Genomic DNA, 26,290 nt, shown 5'->3' with positions numbered 1-26,290 from the left:
TAATACTATGTTGAGACGGCGAAGTTCCTCTAGGAACGTTAGTGCCATTGAAGAAGAAGAAGAAGATATATTCAAACAATTTCATTTATCACTTACCAGTGATTCCTAATTCGTCCGAAACGTCTTTCCAACACTTACTAACAAGAACCCGGTTCCTGTAGTGTCGAGTTTGCTGATTCCAAAGTGCACTTCTTTGAAATATAGCTCCGATTAGTGCTTCCACATCCACAGACACATCTTCTTCCGCCATGATGTAAACAAAATATAAAACTGACATTCACTTGTCGCGTGTTCATCGCGCGAAAAAGCTGTGCATGTCGAGGTTGATTTTGTGTCGCGCAGAAATTTGCTTGTCGCGTCGCATCGCATCGCGTTTACTCTGGCATATGAAATAGTTTTTTGCCAGAATTGAATGAACGGAGCTTGGTCGCGCAACAACGCGCGGCTTGTCAAAAATCACGTAGTGTCGCATCGCATCGCATGTCGCGTTCACTCTGGCATCACCCTTAATTTCCAAACCTCCAGCTTCAAACCATTTCAAACACCTCGCTACGCCCTTTTCGTAGACTACTGCCAGTGACTGTCACCAGACAAATGTCAAACTTCACGCAAACAAAAAAAAATCCACTGCAAACCACAGCGGATGGGAGGAAAAGTTGAAGGAAAACCAAATCGTTAAAACACAAGTCGACGCTTCGCAGCCACCAATCGGTGTGGCGTTAGCGAGCTTCGGCACGTTTAGAACAAGAACATTCGTACCCGAAGCAGCACCGGAGGTGGACGGTTTTTAGTTTGTATCCTTGGTCGGTTCGCCTAGCGGAACAGTTCTACCCAACGGTGTTGGTTGGTGTGTGTATGCATCATTAGCTAGCTGCACTGATAAGCTGAAGTGAAAATAATAATTGTAATCGGTTCTGCAAAAAGGCTTTGCTAGCGAAAAATACTTCCGGATAAGGATTCCGTGGTAATTAAAAAGATTCGGAGTGTTTGTACGTCGTGCGTAGGAAGAGGACCAGAGCGTTCAAACTGAGTGTCCTTCGAGAAAAGTATGATGCAAAACGCGTGAACAGGACCTGAAGCTAGGTGAAAATTCATGCTCGGAAGCTCCGGTTGGTTAGTGAACGATAGTTCTTTATCCTGTGTGTTTCTTTTCCTGCTGAGACGCTGCCTGCGGCAGCCTCTGCTGCAAGGAAAGCAGAAAAGTTGGATAACGATGCGTAAATGATCGCACACAAATAGGGTTCTAATGCGGCTTCTCTCCCGTTGGATTAATTTTCATCTCTTTTCCTCCCTGTTTATCGATTCCAATTGGAAAATGTGAAAAGCGACCATGTTTACATTTTGGGAACAGAATGGGCGAATAATCCTCGTGTATCTTTTTTTCGGTTCTTGTTCGCACTTCCGAATCACAACACGATGGGGCGACAATTAGCGCATAGAATTGCTCGAGCGAAAACGGCGCTAATCGATAATTACAATAAACAAAATGAGCTTTTGATTGCCAAATTAAATGGAATATTATCCAAAATTGGGGGGTGGGTACGGCACATCGTGAGTTCCTTGTTTCTTCAGCATGATGTGTTCCAAATTTGATCAGTTCAATGTTTCATTATATAGATAGGGCTTAGTATTAGGTACAGCTGTGGTTTAACCAAATTGGCATTTCTGGGCAGGAATAATTTAAAATATCTATTGGAACGTGATTGAATTAGTTGCAGGAAGTCGGTATTAAAGCATCGAAAAACACTGATATAAATTTGCATCAACTATGACCGGAGTGAGGGTAACTGAGAGTGTTTAAGAAGTCTTCAATTATCGTGCAAAACTCGATCCCAAAGTGTCAATTTCAATCATCAATCTACCTGTATGCGTCCGAACGTTGTTTACGATCATTATCGCTGGAAAAAGAAGATAGACCAAGCAATGGAACGAAGTGCGGACGGCAACAACGCCGGCGGCGGCAATAAGATACCGGTGCTCACCGGTGGGGCCGCAACGGGCACATCGGGCACGACGACGGCTGCGGCATCCAACTCACCACCACGGTCCGCTGGAGGCATTATGACAACACCGACGAGGCGACCAAACAAAAGGAAGAGTTCCTCAGGTAACTACATGAATATCATCCGAGATTTGTATACGTCCCCGTCCCGATTCCTGTCACTAACCATAAATTTTCACTATTAGCTGTGTTGTGTACGTTTTTCCGCCTCCTCCCAAAGGAAGCAAGCTCCTCCACGTGTGTGTTTTATGTAACATAAAACTATTTTGCAGTCTGTTGCAGTCAGATTCAGCAACTGCAACAAATACTTCAGTCCTCCGCAATTCGGAGACACCGAAAGTTTTCTGGAGTTTTCGAATGAATTCACATTTCAAAAGCAGCGTGGAGATGGGTTTCAATGCTCCTCCGTCAAAGCGAATGTAGCGATGTCCGATAATCTATATGGACAAAAATATCGGGAAGAAATAACAAATCGATTTCATTTAAAAATTATCACTCGTTATCCGCTATCGCCACTGCCGCTTCTGCCACTTCTGCCGCTACATGCTCGAAGGATGGCCTTAGCATATCAGCTCTGCTTCGCGGTTAGAAAATGAATGATTTCTCGCGTAACTTTTGAAAAGGTCCTATGTAACAAATGTAAACAAATCGAGTTAATGGATGCACGCTATTAGTCTTCAATCATTTAATGCATTACAAAAAGAATCGTTCACGTATCTATTTTCTTCATCTTTTTATCGCCGATACAAAAAATATCCAATGTACAGATTCGGATTTTAAGCACCCGGCTGTTACTTCGGACGCCACTTTTCTCCGATGGCCGAAACGTCCGAAGTAACAAAGCAGTCAAATCAACACGAAGTCGTACTTCGGTCGTTTTGAGTTTTTGTTTCTTACAGTAGTTGTTATCGATTTCAGTTCAATTCAACGGGTGATAACAATAATAATCTGTCTTTAGAACGAAATGCTGATTTTTGGATTGTTGTTTAGTATTTAGTTTCAAATTCTTATCGTGCAACGTAATATGTCCAATGTGCAAACGCGGGCAGTCAAAACGTCCAATGTAACATTTTTCGCTCCTTGGATTCAACTTTAAACTCAAATCACGGAACAACAGCTACGATTGGTTTTGGAGAGCTATTCTTGATCGCTAGTGGTGAGAGGAGCGATAAAGATCGATAACTTTTAAGACAATTCGCGGAATAATGTTCGGGTCTTCAACTTCGTTTTTCTCGAGTTGACGAAAATGTTACATTGGACCTTTTCAAAAGTTACGCGAGATTTGTTCGGAAAGCAACTGCCATATTTATTTGATTCGACTGCCGGTAGAATCACAGCGGGAGTGACTTACAATATAATTATTTGCTTGTATTCAAACTATATTCCGCTGTTACTCTGGTTGGACCAATTAAAACCAATCAAAACGAGACACATAGCGCGTTCGGACAATGCTTGACATTCAACAATTATTCAATTGTTTTTTAAAAAAAATAAAATGTTATTCATTGTGATAGATAATATTTCCTATCAATTGATGCAATAGATCGCAAAGACTATTGAGAAATGTTCGAGTTATAAGCGTTCGAAATTTTTCATTTTGACGTAGAACTCTTCCATTAAGGATGCCTAATCAGAAAACAGGTCACGTTTTTATGAAATAAAGTTATCGTTAATAACTATTGTTCGGACTTAGTACGAAACTTCTTGAATCGGTCTTGTTTATGACAGATCAAAGCTGGAATTTATTGCATTTAGTTTAGTAACAATTTGTTTCCAAATTTTATAATGAAACTTACAATTATAGTTTCGTTCTAAAGTGCCTTGCAGATGCCGCTCAAATAACGACGGATTATTTTTGAAACCTAATTTGAGTTTAGTTTTGATTTAATTATATGAGTTTGGATGAATATAACAATATTTTAATTACTCACTATCAGCTTTTTAATAATCAAATAGAATTATCGATTCTCCTGCTGCTATTCAATTTTCTATTGCTGTAAGTTAAGTTTGATTTATACATTGAATACTCTCCAACTTTTCTTCTGTTTTTCAAATTCCATTTGTTTACTTTCCTCCTTTTGTTTTGTTTACACCGCAGAACATATAGATCCCGAAGTTGTCTGCGATCACTTAGTAAACATACCTAATTTTCAGCGGCGGGATTTTTGCGCTCTGTGCAGTGGTCCCAACAACTATTTTTGCCGTGAACGGATTGTGGCGATTTACATACCAAACGAATCGGAAATTCCCCAAGATTTGTTTGATACGCTATACATTACATTCCCATAGTCTGTATATGGTTTAAAATGATGAGAATAGAAATCATTCTCATTTCTTCATACATTTGTTCTGTCTATTTGTGTGCTTTCCCGAACAGAGCTGCCAATAAGGAACAACTCTCGCGCAACTTTTGAAAAGGTCTTATGTAACAAATGTAAACAAATCGAGTTAAAGGATGCACGCCATTAGTTTTCAATCATTGAATGCATTACAAAAACAATCGTTCTCGTATCTATCTTGTTCATCTTTTTATCACCGATACAAAAAAATATCCAATGTACATATTCGGATTTTGACCACTCGGCTGTTACGCCACTTTCCTCTGACGCTCGAAAAGTCCGAAGTAACAAAGCAATCAAAACAAAACGAAGTCGTACTTCGGTCGTTTTGAGTTTTTGTTTCTTTCAGGTGTTGTTATCGATTTCAGTGCTATTCAACGAGTGATAACAATGATAATCTGTCTTTAGAACGATATGCTGATTGTGGCTGCAGGGTATCGTGCTGATTACGCTGGAGGAAAGATCCTCTCTGGAGCCACCAAATGTGGCTGCAGTTCGAGATCGTGCTGATGACACGAAGGGAAAGCCCTTTACTGGACGCTATGTGGTAGGCCAGATCACGTAGAGCGCATAACGAGTATGCGCCTACTGGTGCGATCCGGTAGTACCGCGTCACTTGGGAGTTTGGCCGGGCGGAGCCAAGGGAAGGAAAAGGGAGAGGAAGGGTGGTTGGAATTTCGGATCTTTGGAGGAGGGGTGTTCAATACTTACCAGCGCTTGTTGCGCTGGGATCTGCCGGCGATGATGTCCAGGGTGCTCCCGATGGTGTCCAGGATGCTCGGGCGATGTCCAGGGTTGTGATACGTTTATGACAAAAAAAGAGGGGTTCGGTACTTCGCCACGACGCTCCTCCGTCCGTGGTATGGTTGAGAGTGTCCAGTTGAGAGTGCGTTTATTCTGTTCAAGTTTTCTCTTATATACAGACATTGCCTTCTTATCTACCCCAGAAGGGCGTAGCATAAGAGAGAGAAAATTACAATTATTTATTCTAAGCCAGACGGGCGAACGAGGGATGATTATTAACACGCTCGCAGGCGTGTTATCTTTTCCTCTCCGTTTTATTACTTATTGTCCTAGCTCGGAGATAGGCTCCGTTTATAGCACCCATAGTGCTCTCTTTTTGGGATTTCTCCCGTCCTTCGGTATTTACGATCGGAGATAGGCTCTGATCGTAAACACATTACGTCGTTTTGCTTATTTTTGTTTTGTTCTCCTTCCCGGCGGGTTATCGCTGGCCGGAGGAGTTTTATGATATTTAGGTTTTCAGCTAGCAATAATCGCACTTCGGAAAAACCTCATTAGTTACGATAAAGCCACTGCGCAAGCTATTCTGTGTATTTAGGATAGAGCGCGATCTAAGCATCCGCTCTATCGTTCTCGCCATGAATCACGCTCTAAAGGCATGATCCGTGCGGCGACATACCGGCCCTCGTAAATCGCGTAAGGCAGATTTACCAATTGAGCTACGCCGCATCTGTTTCTAATAATTTTTTCTTCTATGCTTCTGATGCTGTATCTTTTATTACTGTATAATTCGCAATTGTTTCATCTTATATTCTCTTTTCAATATTATGTTTTTCTTACATTCAATTTCCTAACCTGAAGTTTATACAATGCAATTCGTTTGCTATGAGCGGATGACTTCCGTTTATTCTTCATACATGGTGTGTTATAAATTCATTCTTTGCTTCGTTACAATTTATTAGCCACTTTGCCTTCAGATTCATTTACAATGCAAATCCTATTCATTTTAGCTTTGTGTTACACTTCATTTTACTCTCGCAGGAGTATTCAATTTTCAAATTCAATACTTCTTCTATCCATAGAAGAGTCTTCAACTTTATGTACTTTAATAGCCATACAACGGCGCCTAATTGCTTCTTTCACTGAACAAATTATATTTTTTTTTACTATTACATTAGACGACATATCTTCTCGTCAGTTTATGCAACCCTTTGTTGCTTATATTTCTTATTCATTGTCAGATTCCTCATTTTGACTACAATTATTTCATATTCAATTATTTTCTTCTATTTTACATTTTGTGTACTTATGGTCTAACAGAGTTTTAAATCACTTTTTCTCTTCAATTCTTCGGCATGCCGCCTTGCTTCATTGAACGTCCCTCCAATGCTTGGTTTTAAAGCGCTGTGTCTTCTAATTGTTGCCGGTTCAATAGGTTGTCCATTCGGATATGGACATCGGGTCCTGCTGTGGCTCTGGATCTGGTGCAGCATCTTCGTCTGCAGCAACGTAGATAAATGATCCCGATTATAATCATTAGTATGCTTACGAAAAGGGCGGCGTTCCTCCAAAGATACTTCGATTTCGGATGGAAGGGATCCAAACTGTTGTACACGGTTATCATAGCGTTGTTATCGTAGGGATTATCGGGCTTCGGCTCCACCACATCTTTTACGGTGTCATTGAATTCGTCCAATAGGTGATCGGCCACCTGGTATTTAGATTTGAAGTATGTTGCAATCTTCTTGTTCATGCCATTTAAACTTGCATGTATCGTTTTGTTGTTGGATTGTATACGGCAATCTGGCTGGAGAGTTACTATTGCTGCCTCATAAGGTGGTGACATTACCACGTTGTCGCAATGTATAACTATTGCCTTTGTATCGGATGCATAGTATAAAACGGTATTAGGAGTGGACAGTGTCTCCATCATAGCGTAAGGCGTGGTTAACAGTTTTGTTGCACATTTGCGGGTACTTGCGATATGCAGTATGACAGCCGCTACGCAATCCACTTCCTTACTCAGTTCTGGTTGAACCGTAATTAAATGCGTATCATTCAGTTTTGTTAGTTCGATCGATGGGTAGAAGAAGTCTTGGTTGTGGCCTACCGCGATGCGATCATGTTCTGTTACAATAATTGAGCCATTCTCAGCCCGTGGGATCGGTATTATCTTAAATACCTCGAACTCAACTTTGTTGATGACAACACTCGTCATGGTAATTATGAGGGAGCCGTTGACTACACGCGTGTTGTATTTTACGGCTGATGGGTGATCCAGGACAATGTAACCAGTTGGCAACGCTTGTGAAATGTTTTTTCTGGTTTGGGCTAGTTCGTCGACGGACAAAGGAAACGTTCGAACTTTCCTATATCTATTCAACGTTCCATCGATAACTTCTCGTGCCAATATCGTGGTTTCTAACATCGTTGTTCGTAACCTTTGAACCTTATCCGCAGAATATAATTGTTTTAATTGAGTCATGTCTTTGTACAATTTATAGTATCTCTCGTTAAGCTGTTCTCCCATTTTGGACGCCTTGGTATTCATTTTTACCATTGACTCCGATATTTGGTGAATTTTTTCGTCTTCATGAACCCTCATTGCCTGTAGCTCGTTTTCCATATTGTCGCTACCAAATATTAAGTCCGCCAAAAAACCGAAGAACCCTCTGCTTCGTTTAGTTCTCGTTGTCTGCTTGATTTCATCAATCGCATCATCGCATAAACGTTCAACAGATGTTGCAATTTGCTCTAGGAGAGAGTCTTCGATGACAAACTCCATGTCTTTCATCGCTACTGTCACATTATTCCGTATCGAGTTAATTACTTCAATGTCTTCATCGGGCACTACGTTGGTTTGTATATTCGTTTGCCATATGCCTCTATGTAATAAGCACGTTCCTTCGTGGTCGAACATTAGACCGTCTTTGTCAACGGGTTTTATGGATATAGCGTTGATCAACGTGAACGACATTACGAACAACATCATTATTTTCAATATACGTGAGATGTTGAACCAAGATTTAGAAATGCCTTTTGTTGTAGTCTTATTTCTACGTCTTTTTTTTCGCGTTGATTTTTTTGATTTATCTTCGGTCGAGGTTATCAGCATTACGTTGTTAGAACTCGCGGTGGTATACTTGTTGACCGGTTCTAAGGGCAAGGGGTTGTCGTTGACTCTTATTGGTTGTCTGATGCTAAATTCATCGATTGAGAAGTGCGCAGCCATCATATCTCGTAGTTCTTTATCGTGTTGCAATAGTTCATGATCGTTTTGATAAATTGATCTGACATTACCGAAAATAAACCATCCAAGCTTACTTCGGACTGCTATTGGGTCATTGTCACTTCCCCTTCTTGTTTCCATGGCGGTAAGCAAATGGCTTTGATTCAGCCCTATGAGAATTGTTGGCCTTGCAAGCTCGTAGCTTTCGATCGGAAGGTTTTCCAAATGCGGATATTTTGTAGCCATTGCTTTGTAGTTCATTGTCTGAGTCGGAAGTTGTAAGTTTTTAATGGTTCTTACACCGTCAAGTCGGTACGACCTTCTGGACGACCCCTGAATGCGAACTTGTACTTTTCTACTGTTCAGCTCGTTTCGAGACACGTCCTGTGTCCATTTTAATTGTAGTGGTTCTTCTCTGCCGTATAGGTCCAAGGAGTTTGCCATTTCCTCATCTAGCAATGTCAGGGAAGACCCTGTGTCTAGGAAGGCATATGTATCGACTGAATGCCTTCCGTGTTGAAGTGTTACTGGAATCACCTGGTAGTATATCTCGTTTGCTGAGGACTTGTGAATATTGCAGTTGGCTTCAAGCGGAACTGTAGCGGACGTATTACGAGGTGTTGGTTCCATGTCTGGATTCGAGTGTAACATTCTGTGGTGGTGCTTGTTACATCCACTCAAGCCGCACCTCCTAGATCGTCTGCAATCTTTAACCATATGTCCGGTGCCTAGACATCCGAAACATATTTTACATTGTACTGCCAATCGACATCTTTTTTGGATGTTGGAGTTCTTAAATTCCGTGCAATCGAAGATTTTATGGTTATTCGAGCAAACCGGACATTTCATGCGTGGCATCTCTTGATGGACATGTATCTGGCTTCTAACTGTAGAAGGTAGAGGAGAAGCCATATTCCTCATTATTTTGGCGTGAGGTTTCAGCCAGTTACTCATTTCTTCTAAAGATGGGGCATCACCAGTCGTCGTTCTATGGCGTGTCCATTCTATTTGCAGGTTATAAGGTAGTCTCTTAACTAAGTCTTCTATTAACCTCGCATCTAGTAGGTAACCTCTTTGATTTATGATCGTCATGTTTGCCACCATATTTTCTAAAGCATCTGACATTTCGATTATTATTGATCTACTTTCTCTTTTAAGCTTCTGTAGATCGTGCAGTAGTTCCTCATATATGAATTTAGGGTTTCCGAAATTTTCCTCTAGTCTCTCTATTATACTCGGAACATTTTCCGAGTTTATAAATAGTTGCTGCACGCTTCTAGCTGCGCGTCCTTCAAGGGCAGCTTCAAGTCTGGAGAGATTTTCATGATTGGAAAACGCACATTCTCTCGTGCTGACTTCGTAGATCCTTTTGAATTTAGCCCAATCTTTGGGCGACCCGCTGAATTTTGGCAAGGGAGTCAAAGCTTGCCTCTTCATTAGAATCGTAAAATCTCCATGCTGTGGAGCTGGCATCATTGCACTCTGCTCCCAGCCAATTGATGGACCGGATCTCATTGGTAGTGGTGTTTGAATCGTTGCTCGGTCACGTTGTTGCCCGGAGATATTGATTAGGGGTTCAGTTGACTGCGCTTGCGCCGGAGAGCATGGTAATTCTGTTTGTCGCTGTGTTGCTATTGTCGTTGCGCCCACGACTAAAGCGTTGAGTGATGCCTGCATTGTTACTATTTCCTTTTTTAATGTGGTTATGTTGTTGCGTTCGCTAACATGCATCTCAGCTAGTTGTGTAACTAGATTCGTCAGCTCCTCTATCTGTTTTTGTTCCCTCGAATTAGTTGAGGGATGAGACGCTGCAGGTGCCTGTGCCTTTCCCTCACTTTCGTTTGTTTTGGTAGGGGAACAAAGCGAGCATACTAAATAGGTTTCCTCTTCAGTGGGTGTATGTCCTACACAGGAATGATGATAATTCCTTTTGCACTGTCTGCATTGGACCAGATTGTCTAGTTCAATTTTCTTGCCACATGCATCACAGCACGGGCGTGATGATCTCGTAAAGCTTGATATCATTATTCCTGAGTGAGGAGCCTGGTTGCCGTCACTCGATGTTTAAACTGTGTTATAATGCGCAAGTGGCGAGGCGCCTGGTTGCCTTCGCCTTGTCTTAAACCAAGCGTGGCGCCTAGTTGCCTACGCTGATTTCAAACGTTGCACAATATTCGTCTTCCGGCCCTCGTGACCGGATTACAGTTGATGTTGACGAGGCGCCTGGTTGCCTTCGTCCAACTATGCCTGACTGGCGATCGGTCTGTTTATAAAGCTGGACTTGTTTCAACAAGATGCCGATTTCTACGGCCTAATTTGTCCGTCTTTCAGGACCTAATTTCTGTTTCTTGAAATGCGCAATTTGCCTCTTGGCTAAATGGTGATGTCCACAGACAACCTCACCTAGTTCGTCTTTACAAGACCGAACCTCTCCGTTCAACGACGGGCGCAAATCAATTTAACAGGATTCTCAACTCAACCGAGCGTGTTGTGAGTTCGTACAGTGTCTTTAGGAAAAGACTCCTCTCTGGAGCCACCAAATGTGGCTGCAGGGTATCGTGCTGATTACGCTGGAGGAAAGATCCTCTCTGGAGCCACCAAATGTGGCTGCAGTTCGAGATCGTGCTGATGACACGAAGGGAAAGCCCTTTACTGGACGCTATGTGGTAGGCCAGATCACGTAGAGCGCATAACGAGTATGCGCCTACTGGTGCGATCCGGTAGTACCGCGTCACTTGGGAGTTTGGCCGGGCGGAGCCAAGGGAAGGAAAAGGGAGAGGAAGGGTGGTTGGAATTTCGGATCTTTGGAGGAGGGGTGTTCAATACTTACCAGCGCTTGTTGCGCTGGGATCTGCCGGCGATGATGTCCAGGGTGCTCCCGATGGTGTCCAGGATGCTCGGGCGATGTCCAGGGTTGTGATACGTTTATGACAAAAAAAGAGGGGTTCGGTACTTCGCCACGACGCTCCTCCGTCCGTGGTATGGTTGAGAGTGTCCAGTTGAGAGTGCGTTTATTCTGTTCAAGTTTTCTCTTATATACAGACATTGCCTTCTTATCTACCCCAGAAGGGCGTAGCATAAGAGAGAGAAAATTACAATTATTTATTCTAAGCCAGACGGGCGAACGAGGGATGATTATTAACACGCTCGCAGGCGTGTTATCTTTTCCTCTCCGTTTTATTACTTATTGTCCTAGCTCGGAGATAGGCTCCGTTTATAGCACCCATAGTGCTCTCTTTTTGGGATTTCTCCCGTCCTTCGGTATTTACGATCGGAGATAGGCTCTGATCGTAAACACATTACGTCGTTTTGCTTATTTTTGTTTTGTTCTCCTTCCCGGCGGGTTATCGCTGGCCGGAGGAGTTTTATGATATTTAGGTTTTCAGCTAGCAATAATCGCACTTCGGAAAAACCTCATTAGTTACGATAAAGCCACTGCGCAAGCTATTCTGTGTATTTAGGATAGAGCGCGATCTAAGCATCCGCTCTATCGTTCTCGCCATGAATCACGCTCTAAAGGCATGATCCGTGCGGCGACACTGATATTTGGATTGTTGTTTAGTAGTTAGTTTCAAACTCTTATCGTGCAACGCAATATGTCCAATGTGCAAACGCGGGCATTCAAAATGTCCAATGTGACATTTTTCGCTCCGAGGCTTCAACCTTAAGCTTAAATCACGAAACAACAGTTACGATTGGTTTTTCAAAGTTATTATTGACTGCTAGTGGTGAAAGTACTGATAAAGATCGATACCTTTTAAGACAATTCGCGGAATAATGTTCGGGTCTTCAACTTCGTTTTTCTCGAGTTGACGAAAATGTTACATTGGACCTTTTCAAAAGTTACGCGAGAACTTATCAACGAGCAGCTAAGGGGAAATCATAAAATGTAAAGTCTCCGTGAACGAAGGGAAAGAAGAAGCACGAAGGGGAATATTTGCCCAGAGTATAAACAGTGGATCTTGCTGAGGCAAACTTCATTCTTCATGAGGACACCGACTGGACAACACCGTTGCTGGGCGAGCTGTGGACGGCGAGGGATCGAATGGTTCTCTCAAGGCAATGGGAATGGAGAAGTAATATGAGGAAAGAGTTGAGTTTTCTAAGGGCCTTTTTGGAGGCTAGAGACGAATGAACTGAAGAAGTTTAAAGTCTCTTTAATTCAACAAGGAAAGGAAGGAAAGGCAAACTTTCAGTATCGTTCAAGATACGAAACAATGAACATCGCTTGTTCTTCCTTGTTTTGCGCCATCACATGTCTTCGTTTCGGACTGAGCAGTGGACCCGACCAAATTACTCACTCGCTGATGTCTATGGCATTGCAATCATTGCATCAAACTGACGCCATTGCATTAATGTTTTGAGCTACCCAATTGTGTGGAGAACCATCAAGCTAGACTGTCGTCGGCTCACCAAGAAAATAATTGTTCTGGAATTTTGTCAGTGATTTGGTTTCGCATGACGGTAGGAAAACTCTCTCCACAAAGGATGACAGCTAAGCTAATCTAGACATACAATATTAACAGAAAGGGCGCAAAACAGAGATATGTGTGTGTATATTTAGTTGCTTCAAGCCATCGATATATGGATATTTGTCTGCGTACGTGCGTGCTTAATAACCCGCACGTAAAAATAGTGCATCTTCGCTACGCTGAAACCCCATTTGTATTTGCTCCCGTGTGCATTGGCCCCGTCACGATGCAACAATCGCCTAATTTTGTTATGGTATCAATGACGATTGTTTGTAATGATGAATGATAGATATAAACAAGGAGGGGAGACAGCGGGATGGAATTATCCACGCTAGGGTATTAGTAATGGATCTCTGCAGAGGCAAATATTCAGCCTTTTTCCAAGCAGTTAACATTGTTTGTTTTTTGGCATCATAAAGGCTTCGTTGGTGTCTTTGACATTGCATCAATGCATTGAACTGGCGCTATGGTGAAGCAGGTGTTAAGGTTGTGAACCAAAAAATTATCTGGAGAATACCAAGTTATTCAATAAGTTATAATAAGTTATTAATTTATTTAGTTTCGCTTGCCAGTAGCAAAACTTTCTTCACTAAGGATGACAGCTGCGCTTATCTCGAGCATGTATTGTTCTGCGAGCACAAGAATGATTCATCAAACAATTATCGTCAAATGATTCTACAATAAAAAAAAAACACTTCAGGGCGACGAAACTAGAATTGCTATTTCAAAATTTTCGTAGCATTATAAAAAAGTCACAGGAGGGTTGTGTCCGAGACACGACCGCACAGCTGACGTAGGATTCCGTTAGGGTATCTGTTACATGCTGATTTTGGATATGTTTGAAAAATTACATTGTTAAACTCTTCGATAGTGATTTGGTGGCCCTGAAAAGGGCCGTTTTGTCTGGTTGTTAGGTATTGTTTGTTCACACCACCAATGTCCATAACCGAGTGATAATGATAGAAAGATGGTGATTAGTAATTTGATGGTGCGTGTCACGATAGAAGATGCCTAAGTGAAATGAGATGAAAGCCGTCATCTGTGGCCCTGGACTAGGTGGCTACTGTGTTATGTATGGATGAAATAAGGAAAGAAAAAACCTGATCAATGTAATATAAGATAATTATCATTATCGAAAACAATTATCAAGTTTTCTTATCAGAAAAAAATGTTTTATTTTTTATAGAGAAAATATATTCGAAATGGAAAAGGTAATTTCATTTATAATTCTTACTTTCTGAGTGTTTACTCAACCCATTTCCATTTTCGCTTAAAACCTAACGGAATGCGATGCTACATGCCTCAATGCGAATTTAAATTGGACATTGATATCGGTCGTTGATATGAAATTTCACGAAGCAACCAACATAAAAGTTCCAAATTTAAATTTTATTTATATTCTATCAAACATTAGTTCTATTCAGTTCATTGAAACATCATTTTTCAATTAATCCATCGAAAGATTCTTATTGGAACGAAAATTTAAAAAAAAAACACTTATCGCTCCCTACTTATTCGCTAGCACGTATGCAATCAGCAATGCCCGCGCTAGTTACAATGAGCACTATCCATTTGTGCGCGTCGTTAGTCAAATATCGACCACGAGGTTATCTACATGCTGATTTCCCCCAGACACCTTGGATTTGAAATCTCTGTTAGGGAATACATGTCGGTAGAAACAAAAGCTCCCCCTATTTTCATGTAATTGCAATGCCGATTTCCCCCAGGCAGCTTGGTTTTCATGTCTCTGTTAGGGAATACACTTCGATGGGAACAAAAGTTCCCTCTACTTTGATGTGCCGATTTCTCCGTATCTTCAATTTCGACCAATCAGAACAAGGTATTTCCGTTAGGAGTTTTTTTGATTGTTTGCTAGCTAGTTTCATATGATATTAATATATTATCAATTGTGATGGATTGTTATGGAGTGCTCAGACCGATTGATGCAAATGTCTCGTAAATCCATCAGGAAATAACTGACCAATAATTGTAAGTACATGAGCCGCCGCATGTGTCGTCAATTTCGACCAATCAGAAGTGGGTATTTCCTTTAGGATAGAGGTTGAGATTTTCCAATTTTTCTATGGTTAGTTTCATGACATATATAATTTTATTCAATGTAAAAAATTGTTATAGAGTGCCGAAATAGATTGACACAAAAATCTCAACAATCCATCATGAAATGACTGAGTAATAAGCATTTGAAATTGGACAATTTCCACGATTTGCTCGATTTTCGATTTTCAATTTGTACCCCAATATGTCCCGAGAGACGTAATCCTACGTCAAAATATTCGCAGTTATAAACAAGCGACTTGAATTAAACTACAGCGTAGTTCTACGTCAACAATGCGATCGTGTCTTGAACACAACCTCCTATAATGTTTTTTCCTACACTCAAACTAGCGTTTTGTTCGCTCATATTAGATCATATTGGCTCTAGCGTATTCTACAAATGATATACACGTATCGGGGAGTAGAGCATTTTCTGTTATTTTTCGGCTCATTTAACCTTTTAACGGGCCGTGAGAACTAGGCATGTAATCAGCGCAAACTCTAATACAACGACATGTTTATATGCTAAAATACACAATTTTTTTTTTCAATACACAAAACAATCAAAAACATTGAAAAAATTGGTGGCAATATAGTTGTCACTGCCCTGTTAGCGCAAAATGTTGGTGGCAATATAGATGCCACCTGCCCGTCTAGCGGAAAACACTCAATGGTAAAAATGTTGTTTTTGTATTTGAAATTTTGATTTTAGTTTCAACAAAAACAACTAATAAAATTCATGATCAGACTCAACAGGTTCTAAACAGTTCATATGTATTGAAAACTTCAACAGAATGACTGTTTTTCAATAATTTTACGGGAAATTTGCTCTTGCGACTCTAAATTGGGAGTTGTTAACACAAAAATGGCTCCAAAATGAATAGTTTTTGATTTTTTCGCGCTCAAAAAAATCAGGCATGTTGCTAGACATCAGAACAAGTTACCACGCAAGGTTAGAAGTGATAATTTATTGTTAAAGAAGAGAAAAAATTGTAAGGGGTTGTATCTAGGACACGACCGCATATTTTCGACGAAGAACTACGCAATTATAATATGCAATCCACTTGTTTACCACTTCGAATATTATTTTAGAATGCATCGATGTTTTTGTAATAGATTAATAGATTACAAATATATTTGATGAACGTCCTTTTACGTTTGATATGATGCCTAGGACTACCCAAATATGTGAACGGAAGAATTGTCATACGATCATTGTGTTTCACATTTCCCTCTGAAATTATTGCACATCTCACGTTTACGTAGTTCTCGAACCGCGTAAGTTCGTTCACCTCTAGTATCTGAAATGAAGATTTTCCCAAGCTTCTCAGTACGTTTTAGGTAAACATATTCCAAAGTACGTTTTAGGTAAACATATTCCGGTCTGCACATCGACAAGCGAGTACAAAAGTACTCAACACAAAAAAGTACCCCGGACTTGCATGTATTTGCAAAGCGGATTCCCCCAGACACATTGAGCTAATTAATCCAACTACAGGGAAACTTCGATATAACGTACCCTCGTTATAACGTACCCTCGATATAACGTCACTCGATATAACGTACATTTTACCTCGATATAACGTACACATGATCAAAGTCCAACAAAATATTTTTTTTAATATTTTTTTCTGGAAGAACAATAAATTATCTGTATTTTGATATTAAAGCTTGTGTTGTAACTTTAACCAATTCCGAAATACTACTGTTTTGTGATTCCGGATTCTAAATGAATCAAACTTCAATCAACAGAACGATGGGAAACATCATGAGAAAAGTTGGCTTCGTCTTCTTATTGATTTTATTCATCACCCTTACTCAAACAGCAATACAATAAAGAAATATAAGCTACGTTTCAGAGTTCCTTATTATGCTTCGATATAACGTACATTTCGATACAACGTACTATTTTGAAAGTAAAATGTACGTTATATCGAAGTTACCCTGTAGTTCGTAACTCTCATTCTTTTTTCCGTCGTATGAATCAAAGTTGAAAACAGCTACGGGAAGCAGAAGCGAAATCTCGGGAGGAAAAACGAAGGAAATTTTGAAAAACGCAAAGAAGGGAGCCGAAGGTTGCAAGATCAGTATCAGTAAATTCATTTTCTTTTACGACACTTTTCAGTCGTCGTTTAACTCAATTGAAAATCACAAACAATTTATTCATTGGAAAATATCGACGGACCTTCTTAAATTTCATTGTTTGAGCTAGCTAAATGTTTTAGGAACTGCAGTTATGTGCCATTAGAGAATTTGATTACTAGTCTGCATCTGGAATTTTTCTGAAAAATTACTGGAACATCAGGGAATGTTAGGGAATTATTTTTCGGATTTTGAGTCGACACCCTGTGTAATCTTTACAGAAGAAATAGTTTCGTTGAAGTGTAGCAAGAGGCGGATATTAAGAAGGAGTAGAAGAATGTAGTAAGAGTACCAAACGTCGATACAAATGATGTGCAAGCATGATATTTGTAAGTGTTATAATCCAGAAAAGTTATGAGTACGTATGAAATAATCATCTGGTGGTTAATTAAAAGTTAGCTCAAGTGAGGGGCGCATTAACACCAATAGAAGGTGTTTATTATAAACCTTTAAACCTTCAAAAAAACTGTAAAAATATCCTGTAAAACTTTTGTAAATTATGTAAAAGACCATTTATTATATGTCTTGAAACATTTGAATACCCGATTTGACACATGTGCGCTGAACTAGAGCATTCAAAAAAGTGGATAAACCAAGATCAGATATTCGACTGGACAAACCATCAGCATTTACCCTATTTCAGTTCCAACATCAATTAACATTGTTTCGGGTAAGGTTTGTTGCACGATGCTTAGCTTTTTTTTAATTTTTCCAGCCGATGAAGAAATGTTAGAAACCAAGCAACCACAGCTCCACTTGTAACCTAAAATAATCACAAATACAAGTGATTATAACAATAATTTTTTTCATTAATTTGAAAAGTCGGACATCACTAAGCGTTTGTATGGAAGTGACAAGCGCATCGCTCAGTGGCGCGAAAGAAAGGCGAAGAGAAATATCCGCATTACGCTAATTGCTGTTCCCCTCTGGTTCTTACAGTCAGGGTCCAATCCCCCCTTTACATTGAACTCGCGACTCGCGACGAAATGTACGCTTGATTTTCCCGTTTTTTTTTTGGTTCTGTTTCGCCGTAGGAAGCGGTATCAAGCGAGGCAAGAAAACCAATGTATCGACATTTCGGGACCGCATTATTACGTACGCGCCCGTGGAAATGGCAAAATCGGGGGGAACACTTGTTTTATGAATGGACGCAAAACGGCATAATTTTATTTTATGAACGGCTGCTCGAGTCGTGTGGTTGCTCACGATGTCACGACATGTGTGCAGCTTGTTAAAATGCTGCTGGCTTGCGACGTTTCGCTGTTTCGAATATGGCGTATGAAAAGTGGCGCTCTGACCCTTTTCTCTTATCCAGGAATGGCAAGAAAAGATAATAGAACCACTGCGGTTATTTGATTCCATATGGGGAGGGATTGCTAGCAGCACTAGGAGGATATCTAATAGGGAAATCAAACCACCATATATACATATACTGTCTGTCAAAAAACAATTTCAAGAAGTCAAACACACCCAGGTGATTCGAAATAACCGGAAACTTATTACTATTCCGTGCCATCGGGTAATAAACGAAAATCTGTCTCATGCTTCTATCACTCGCTTCCACTCGAGTTCAGTTCCTGCAAAGTTTTCGGTGTTTTTGATTAGCGCTCGTCATGCCGCATAGATGATAGGCAGGGGCGAATGTGTCTTGTCTCGTATGTGGCCGCGTAAGGTATCTGGCTCCGCAACCTGGCCCCTCTTGAATTGGTCTGCATACGCGGCATGTGTATATACATTTCAACCGGCATTCACCTCCGCTAGATCAACCGCGGTTAAAGCAACACATTTGTGCCGTGACGTCTTCTGTGTGCTCCTTGGCAGGGATCCACGTTCGGAAAAAAAAACAAACAAAACAGCCTTCCCTGGATTGAAGGGAATAACAGACAGTAATGGATTTGCTGCACCTACCTCTCTTGTTCCATGTATTCTTAATCACGGGAGTGCGAATAGAGAACATGACAAGCTTGTTATACAGTCAACTCTCCCTAACTCGATATCCAAAGGGACCATCGAGTTAGGGAGGTATCGAGATACAGAACATTTTTTCCTAATTTTTTTTATGTCTTAAATTGTCATATATTAGGGTAAGTGTCCCAATTATGGTATGAATTTGAATTTTTGATTCATTCCCTTAAAGTGAAAAAACACGTTTCTCATATAAAAAAATTTTTTTTTTCCAGAATCTTTCAGGAGGTGATAGACGGTTATATTTCACGAAAAAAATCCTTCTACGCATATGTTAGAATTTCAACGATGACAGACTTATAGAACTTTTTCTTTGTTTCGGATTCTGTTGGCTCAAACTGACTCTACATTGAAAAGTATGCTACGTAATCCGATTTTGTTGCTTTCATTTGAAAGATGAGAAAATTTAGTACAGGATATAGTAGTGGAACATCCAAATTAGTGGATTAAAATAACATTTTTGAAGTGGAAAATTTAAAAGTTTTTTTTATTTGTAATTATTAATTTTATCCTAATAATTCATGCTAAACTTGATTGTTTCTATCAATTAAATTAAAGTTCTCTAACCTCTCTACAATTTGTTCTTTGACGCCCAACTTCTATCTCTCTTAATTTCGCTGCAATATCGATATAAACAATTCCTGATGAAGATTCAATCAAAATCTTCAAAAATCGCGATTTTTAATCCACTGTACTTATAAAAGCCACTTAAATTTCACCTTAATGCTGAAAGGTTAATTTTTTTTTGAAATGATTCATATTTGAATTATAAAAAAAAACTTTTTTTTTCAAACTGTATACAATCGAGTCCTAAATTTTACATAATCGAATCATATATAATCGAGTTTGTATATAATCGAGTCCGACTTGCACGAGGCACTAGGTTAACAAAGAAAATATTGATTAAGTATGTTACTCAAACTGAATTGTAACGATCACGCAGGAACTGTTCAATCACAAAGAAATGTTCGAATAGTTTCACAGGAACATTTTCAGTTGATTTCAATATTCCGGACATATTCTTCAGGTTTGATTTAACGTTCGAATTAACATCTCAATAGAACTACTATCTTCAGCGTTTTTCTCAGGTTTTTCAACACTTTATAGTATATCGGTATCTGGCATCAGATCACAGCAAATCACGTTTTGGTCCTTTTTGCACTAATTATTAAAAGACATTGAGCAATCGAACGGTATTGTACCGTCGACATCGCTCACGACACATTAATTATGCCAGCGGAATATCACTCCCGTCCATGTTGGTTGTGCTTTAAAGTTAGGATTTCCCAGTTTCTGGACAAATTCTTAAGCCATATCCCGAAGAATAGAAGAGGGGTAAATTATTTTGTCTAGCTTGACAAGACAAAAATTCATTGACCGCTCCAGCTTCTCGATTCTGACCAACCTTATATGCTTTTGGTCTAGATACAATTTTCCATTCCGATTCCATTTTTGCTTTAGTTTGAGTAGTGTTGATACCGCACTTTGTGCAATACTGAAATTATTTGCAGCTTCAGACCCCTTCCGTCCATATTTTTCGACCTGCTCGATGATGCTCAAACCTTGCGCAATGGTTAGCGTTTTGATTGTTCGCTTGAAAGGTTTCTCGTGGTTTTCCATACTTGAAAAGAAATTGTTTGATGACACGAACACTCCGTCTTCACTTTCAAGGGCAATTGAAATCTGAGGTAATAACGCACAAAAACATGTACGCGAAAATCAATCGAGTTAGGGAGGTGAAAATCCATGGAAAAATGAATCAAAACACATCGAATAAGAGAGGCATCGAGTTAGGGAGGTATCGTGTTATGGAGAGAAGAATGCTTGTAAAATCGAAGGTGCCATGAAATCCATCGAGTTAGGGAAAATATCGAGATACAGAACATCGAGTTAGGGAGAGTTGACTGTATTATTTTTTTGAAGATGCGTTATTTTCTGATGTTTGTAAAATATTCACTAAAAACAAGTTTCAGCTTCCCAGAATGTGGATTCATAGCTTGGACTTTAGCTTTGGTAGACTACATTTCTCTGCGATTGCCTGTGAAATTACTCCAGCTATCTTCATCACAACAAATTTTAATCAAAAGTTCGCGTAGCTAATACTCAGACTAAGGTTTATGGTTCAGAAAATAACTTTATTCTTTAGTATACTCTCCTTTATATGTACGACCCTTTTGCAACGATTCTTCAGTTTATGTACCCATACTCTTCTATAATATTCTTCTGTTATTGCTTCATCGCTTAAAAGGTAATCAATCTAGCCCCCGCAAATTCATTCATGATTAATTGTTCCGTCCAGTAAATATTTCCTTAACCTCAGCAATTTCACGCTTAGTCAATGGTATATCATCCACAATCATATCGTGTATAAAATTAATTATTTCTTCAGTACAAGCAATTGTTGGACATCCAGACATCATCTTCAAGGCTTGAGCAAGGCTCCACTTGCTTATTTGCACACTGAATCTTGAAGGAGCAACAAGGTCCAAACAAGGTTGAACCCTTTGCGGTCGTTTGTCTGCTCTCAGCCACCCGAGCACAAAAAAAATCTTACCAAATACTTTAATCAACGATGTAATAATTTACATTTTTTCTAAACGAATTTCAATGTCTAGTGAATTTTTTCCATTATATACAGTCTCTGATTTCTTTTTACTGTGTATGATCGAATCTATCTTCTACCTTTTATATATATATATATATATATATATATATATATATATATATATATATATATATATAAATGGATTTCTGTCTGTCTGTCTGATTCTTATGGACTCGGAAACTACTGAACCGATCGACATGAAAATTGGTATGTGGGGGTTTTTGGGGCCGGGGAATATTTTCATGATAGTTTGAGACCCCTCCCCCTCTCTAAGGGGGGGCTGCCATACAAATGAAACACAAATTTGTACATTACTAGAGAATTAATCAAGCAAATGAAACCAAATTAGTTATTTGGTGGTTTTAGGGCGCAATAAAGGTTTCTATGATGGTTGGACACTCCACCCCCCCCTCTCGAAGATGGGGCTGCCATGCAAATCAAACACAAATTTCTGCATTACTCGACAATTAATCAAGCAAATGATACGAAATTAGTCATATGGAGGTTTTAGGGTACAAAAAATGTTTCTATGGTGGTTAGACACTCCACCCCCCTCTCTAAGAGGGGGCTGCCATACAAATGGAACACAAATTTCTACATTACTCGAGAATTAATCAAGCAAATGCAACCAAATTAGGCATCTGGAGGTTTAAGGATGCAATAAATGATTCGATGGTGATTAGATACTCCTTCCCCCTCTCTAAACATGTTATTTGCCAGTGGTTGAAAAATCTTGAACGAGAATTGTGTCTGAAAATAATCTGATATTATAATGATGAGTTTGGTAGTACTAGGATTTTTTTAGTAAAAGGTAAATTCAACGGAGTCGATTAGAAGATCAATCAATGAACAGTCCTGTGATTGGACTCATGAACTTGCGCTTAGTAAGAAAACGTGAATGTTTGAAGGTATTGATGACAAAAAACAAATTTTGGGCGGGAAGAAGTTTGCCGGGTCAGCTAGTACTGTATATAATCAAGTCAAAAAAAAAAATCGTTTTTCTGGATATAAAAGAAGAATTTGATTTTTGATTCATCCCCTTGAAAGATGAGAAAATTTAGTATAGGATATAGAAGTGGAACATATATATTGGATTTGGATTTTAATAAAATCTTTAACTGATAAACTCACAAGTTAATAATTTTTAATTTGTTATTAATTTTATCCCCAAGATTCATATTAAACTTGATTGTTTCTATTAATTAAATTGAAGCTTTCTAACCGCTCCACAATTTGTTCCTTGGCACATAACTTCTACACTTCTTAATTTGGCTGCAATATCAATATAAACAATTCCTGGTGAAAATTCAAGCAAAATCTTCAAAAATCACGATTTTCACCCCACTATACATGTAATAGCCACTTAAATTTCACCTTAACGTTGAAGGGCTACATTTTTTTCTGGAAATAAGTCATTTGAAATACATTTATATTTTTTAACTGTATATAATCGAATCACATATAATCGAGTCTGTAGGGGAGAGGGGGGCACATTCGGACAGTTTTTTTTTCCTTGATTTACAATATTTTTTGTAGACTTAAAAATAAACCTGAATCCATCCTGGTTGTCATTTGGACATCAATGTATCATATGAGCGTGTTAGAGGTGTGCGTTGATGCGGTTACAAATGGTTTATTCGAATTTTTGAAAATTTCCTTTTTGTCCGAATGTGCCCCATTTGTCGGGCAGTTTCGGACAGTCCTGGGGCACTTTCGGACAACGAAAAAAAAAAATTAAAATCTAATGTTTATCAACAACTACACCCAAACTAGCGCTGGCAGAAAACATTTCATCTTTGGCAGAAATGATGCCATTTAGTGTGCTGGAGAGTCATATGCGCAAATAATGAGCAGTTATAAAAGCTTAAAAATGGTTTGTATGTATGCGTTCAGACATCTCTTTCTGTTTTCTTTTCTCATTTCATTCGGGATTGTGCCAAAAAAAAAGTCCATACGACGTCAATAGGGATCGAACCAAGGCCGGCTGGAATGCAAAGCTATTCTACACAACCACGCTATCCTCATGGCTAATGTTGCTTCAGCAGTTGTTCAGCAAATACGTGATAATGTTGCACCTGATTATAAAATGAAGTTGGGAAGTGTTTTCTAAGAGTAAAAAAACAGCGCATGAAGGAGAACAATATATATCTCGGTCTGGGCCGTGTATGTGGCAAAGTATGCGGAAAGCTTATTTGTCTTTTGTTTCGCTTGCTCGTATTAATTTTATATTGCTGTACCATATATATTATACAAATGCTTACCAGTATTTGAGAGTCATGACATTTTCTGTTATGTTATGTCTCATTTAATGTCATAAATCGGGATGACAAAACATGAGCTAAAAATTAATTTTGGGTGTACTTCCGTTTCCTCTTATTTCCAGCATATTCTGCATTTTTCTGTTCATCAGTATTTGTCTGAAAGGAAACTGCTTGCTATGAGAGTCAGTAGAAATTCGAGATTTTGCTTTCTTCCATTTTCGAGTGGCAGTTTTCCACGGTGAAGTTTTTGAAAAAAGTTCAACATTTTCCGGGGACAAAGATGCCAAAGTAAAATCTATCTGTGCTGTAGACGCAATGTTTTGCAGCATTGTTGTATTATGTGATGAGTCAGTTGCTACCTCCACTCCAGTAGGTGAAATCATTTGAGCATTCAAAATCCTTGCCCGAAAAAACCTTTCTTAAGAATGGATAGCAACCTCTCATTTTGAATCCAGCTAGGATATTACTCAGATTGAGAGAAGCATTATAAGCCGATGCAACTATACCTGAAAGGTCGTGTATAGAAATAGTTTTTCCAGGATGGTTGAGTAGAAAGTTGAGTTCTGGGAAACTGAGAGCTTTTGCTTGAAAGGGCCCATCATTGTTTCCAAAGTGCAATGACTTTTTGATTTTTTGTAATTGATTCGTTTACGTTGCTTTTTGCTACTTTTTTCAAATGTTCCAGAACATTGAGAAACAGTTTTCCCGTTATGCAACCGTTAGTTGGGAAATTAGCAAAGACAATGGACTCAGTTGGATCACCTGTGAGCTAGAATCATGAAAACGTTCTATTTGATACTAGTTCGATAGCTATTCCTATCTCATCTTCGTTGATGCTGTTTCTATCGGTTTCGGTAAACAACAATCAGACACAAATTTTATGAGGTATTAAACAGTGTCCGAATGTGCCCCACCACCATCCGAAGACAAATAATAATTTTATCTAATAAATAGACCTTTATTTCTCCGTTGTGTGCACGTTTTTTTCATTTCATATTAGTTACTAACTGAGGTGGTGTACTTGAATTTCTAAATCGTTCACAAAGGAATCAGAGAAATACTTACAACTTCAAGCTCAAAAGTTTCGTAACGTGTATGATACAGGCACTGTGTTGTTTTCGTAAGTAATAAACGACCAGGAGATGTCAAACCATATGACAGCTGTTGGTGGAGGGGCTGTTAACTTACTTATATTTTCAATTTGGTTGAAAATTGTACCACTTAATTTTCACAAGCGTTGTCCAAAATTGCCCCCCTTTCCCCTATATAATCGAGTCCGACCTGTATTATTAGCGTGGAAAGATAAGAGGACCTCTTTAAGAGGAAATTAATTCCGATCGCAAAGAGTTGATCTTCTGAAAAATTCGAATGTTTTGAAACTTTGTACAATTATTTAAATGTATCTAAAGATGAAAATACCGAAAGTTTTCAGTATGAGACAAGCTCCGGCGGCAACTAGCAAAAACAGTTCGTACACAAATGTGATGTTTTTTAAGTTGTTTTATCCAGCCTGAGGGAATGTATATTCTAACCAGGCCTAGGCAAAGCCATATTCAACTGAAGATAGTCGGGCGGATTATGAAGAAATTCGCCTTCGTATTCAATTGGAATTGAGTTTCGGCTTCTTCCAGCAGTTTCCCCGTCAACATGACTCAACAGTCAGTCGGGCGTTCAGTTGCTATCTCACTCTACGACTCGACTATCGCATTTCATTCTGCCCCGTCAAATGGACTTCAATACATATTGAAGTGGCTCCCCCCAAAATGAATTCTTTTCTCTCTCCCATGTATCACGTACGCATGTATCGATGTTGTAAGTTCAACGTGCTTATACTACAGGTGAGCTAGATTTTTTTGTATCGTACACGAAAATTACTCACACATATAAAATGGCGTGCAGTGTTGTGTTCAGAAACACTGACAAATTTGTGGATTTTTGTTGATATAAACTCGTTTTTTGTACGTTTTTTTTTCACAAAATTAAACTTGGAGACAATGTGAACTAAGAATTTGTTTAGAATTCCTCCCAAACTGCACGCTATTTACTAATACTAACGCGAGTACATTTATAGCATACCTCATAACTGTCTAAGTTCGTTGGTTTGAGTTCACGGTGGGAAGCCAATAAACCGTCCATTAATGGTGTAACTACTTTTTTGCATCCGAAATCAAGTTTTCGTATCACTTCATGTGGACATAAAAATAAGATTGTGTTCATCGAATCGATCTCTAGACAACTTCTTTGAATAACGGATCCTAATTGAATCGAGCATTATTTTAGTTTTTAAGTGTTGGAAAGTGACACGATTTTTCTCACAATTAATCGATACCAATATGAACTCCACCATAACTTGTGGACAACGGTGAACCATCGCAGTTGGTGCCATAATTTAGGGAACATGAACAGAAATTATCCACGCTCATCCACAGCTGTGGTGGTGCAAACAATTTATCGATTTTTATCACAGTGTATGAAA

The 26,290-nt window shown here is 39.2% G+C and overlaps 1 protein-coding gene and 2 pseudogenes across 12 annotated transcripts in view; 1 reads left to right on the top strand and 2 right to left on the bottom strand.

The window, feature by feature from the left end:
• The first annotated feature begins 633 nt into the window (after window positions 1-633).
• The window catches only part of LOC129762255 (double-stranded RNA-specific editase Adar), a 125,758-nt gene continuing 100,101 nt past the window's right edge, over window positions 634-26,290 (top strand). For 6 of the 12 annotated variants that reach the window (XM_055760344.1, XM_055760348.1, XM_055760347.1 and 3 more), the window contains exons 1-2: window positions 634-1,113; window positions 1,713-2,107. In XM_055760344.1, the coding sequence (XP_055616319.1) occupies window positions 1,867-2,107 (241 nt within the window). In that variant the 5' untranslated portion in view covers window positions 634-1,113; window positions 1,713-1,866. The remainder of the gene's footprint in view (window positions 1,114-1,712; window positions 2,108-26,290) is intronic. The other 6 variants (XM_055760343.1, XM_055760341.1, XM_055760337.1 and 3 more) reach the window with 6 other exon arrangements.
• Window positions 5,541-5,669, bottom strand: LOC129763724 (U4 spliceosomal RNA; annotated as a pseudogene).
• LOC129763722 (U4 spliceosomal RNA) lies at window positions 11,633-11,761 on the bottom strand (annotated as a pseudogene).

Source organism: Toxorhynchites rutilus, chromosome 1 (genome assembly GCF_029784135.1).
Source record: "Toxorhynchites rutilus septentrionalis strain SRP chromosome 1, ASM2978413v1, whole genome shotgun sequence".
NCBI classification, from domain to species: domain Eukaryota; kingdom Metazoa; phylum Arthropoda; class Insecta; order Diptera; family Culicidae; genus Toxorhynchites; species Toxorhynchites rutilus.
This window is presented reverse-complemented; position numbering and strand designations above follow the sequence as displayed.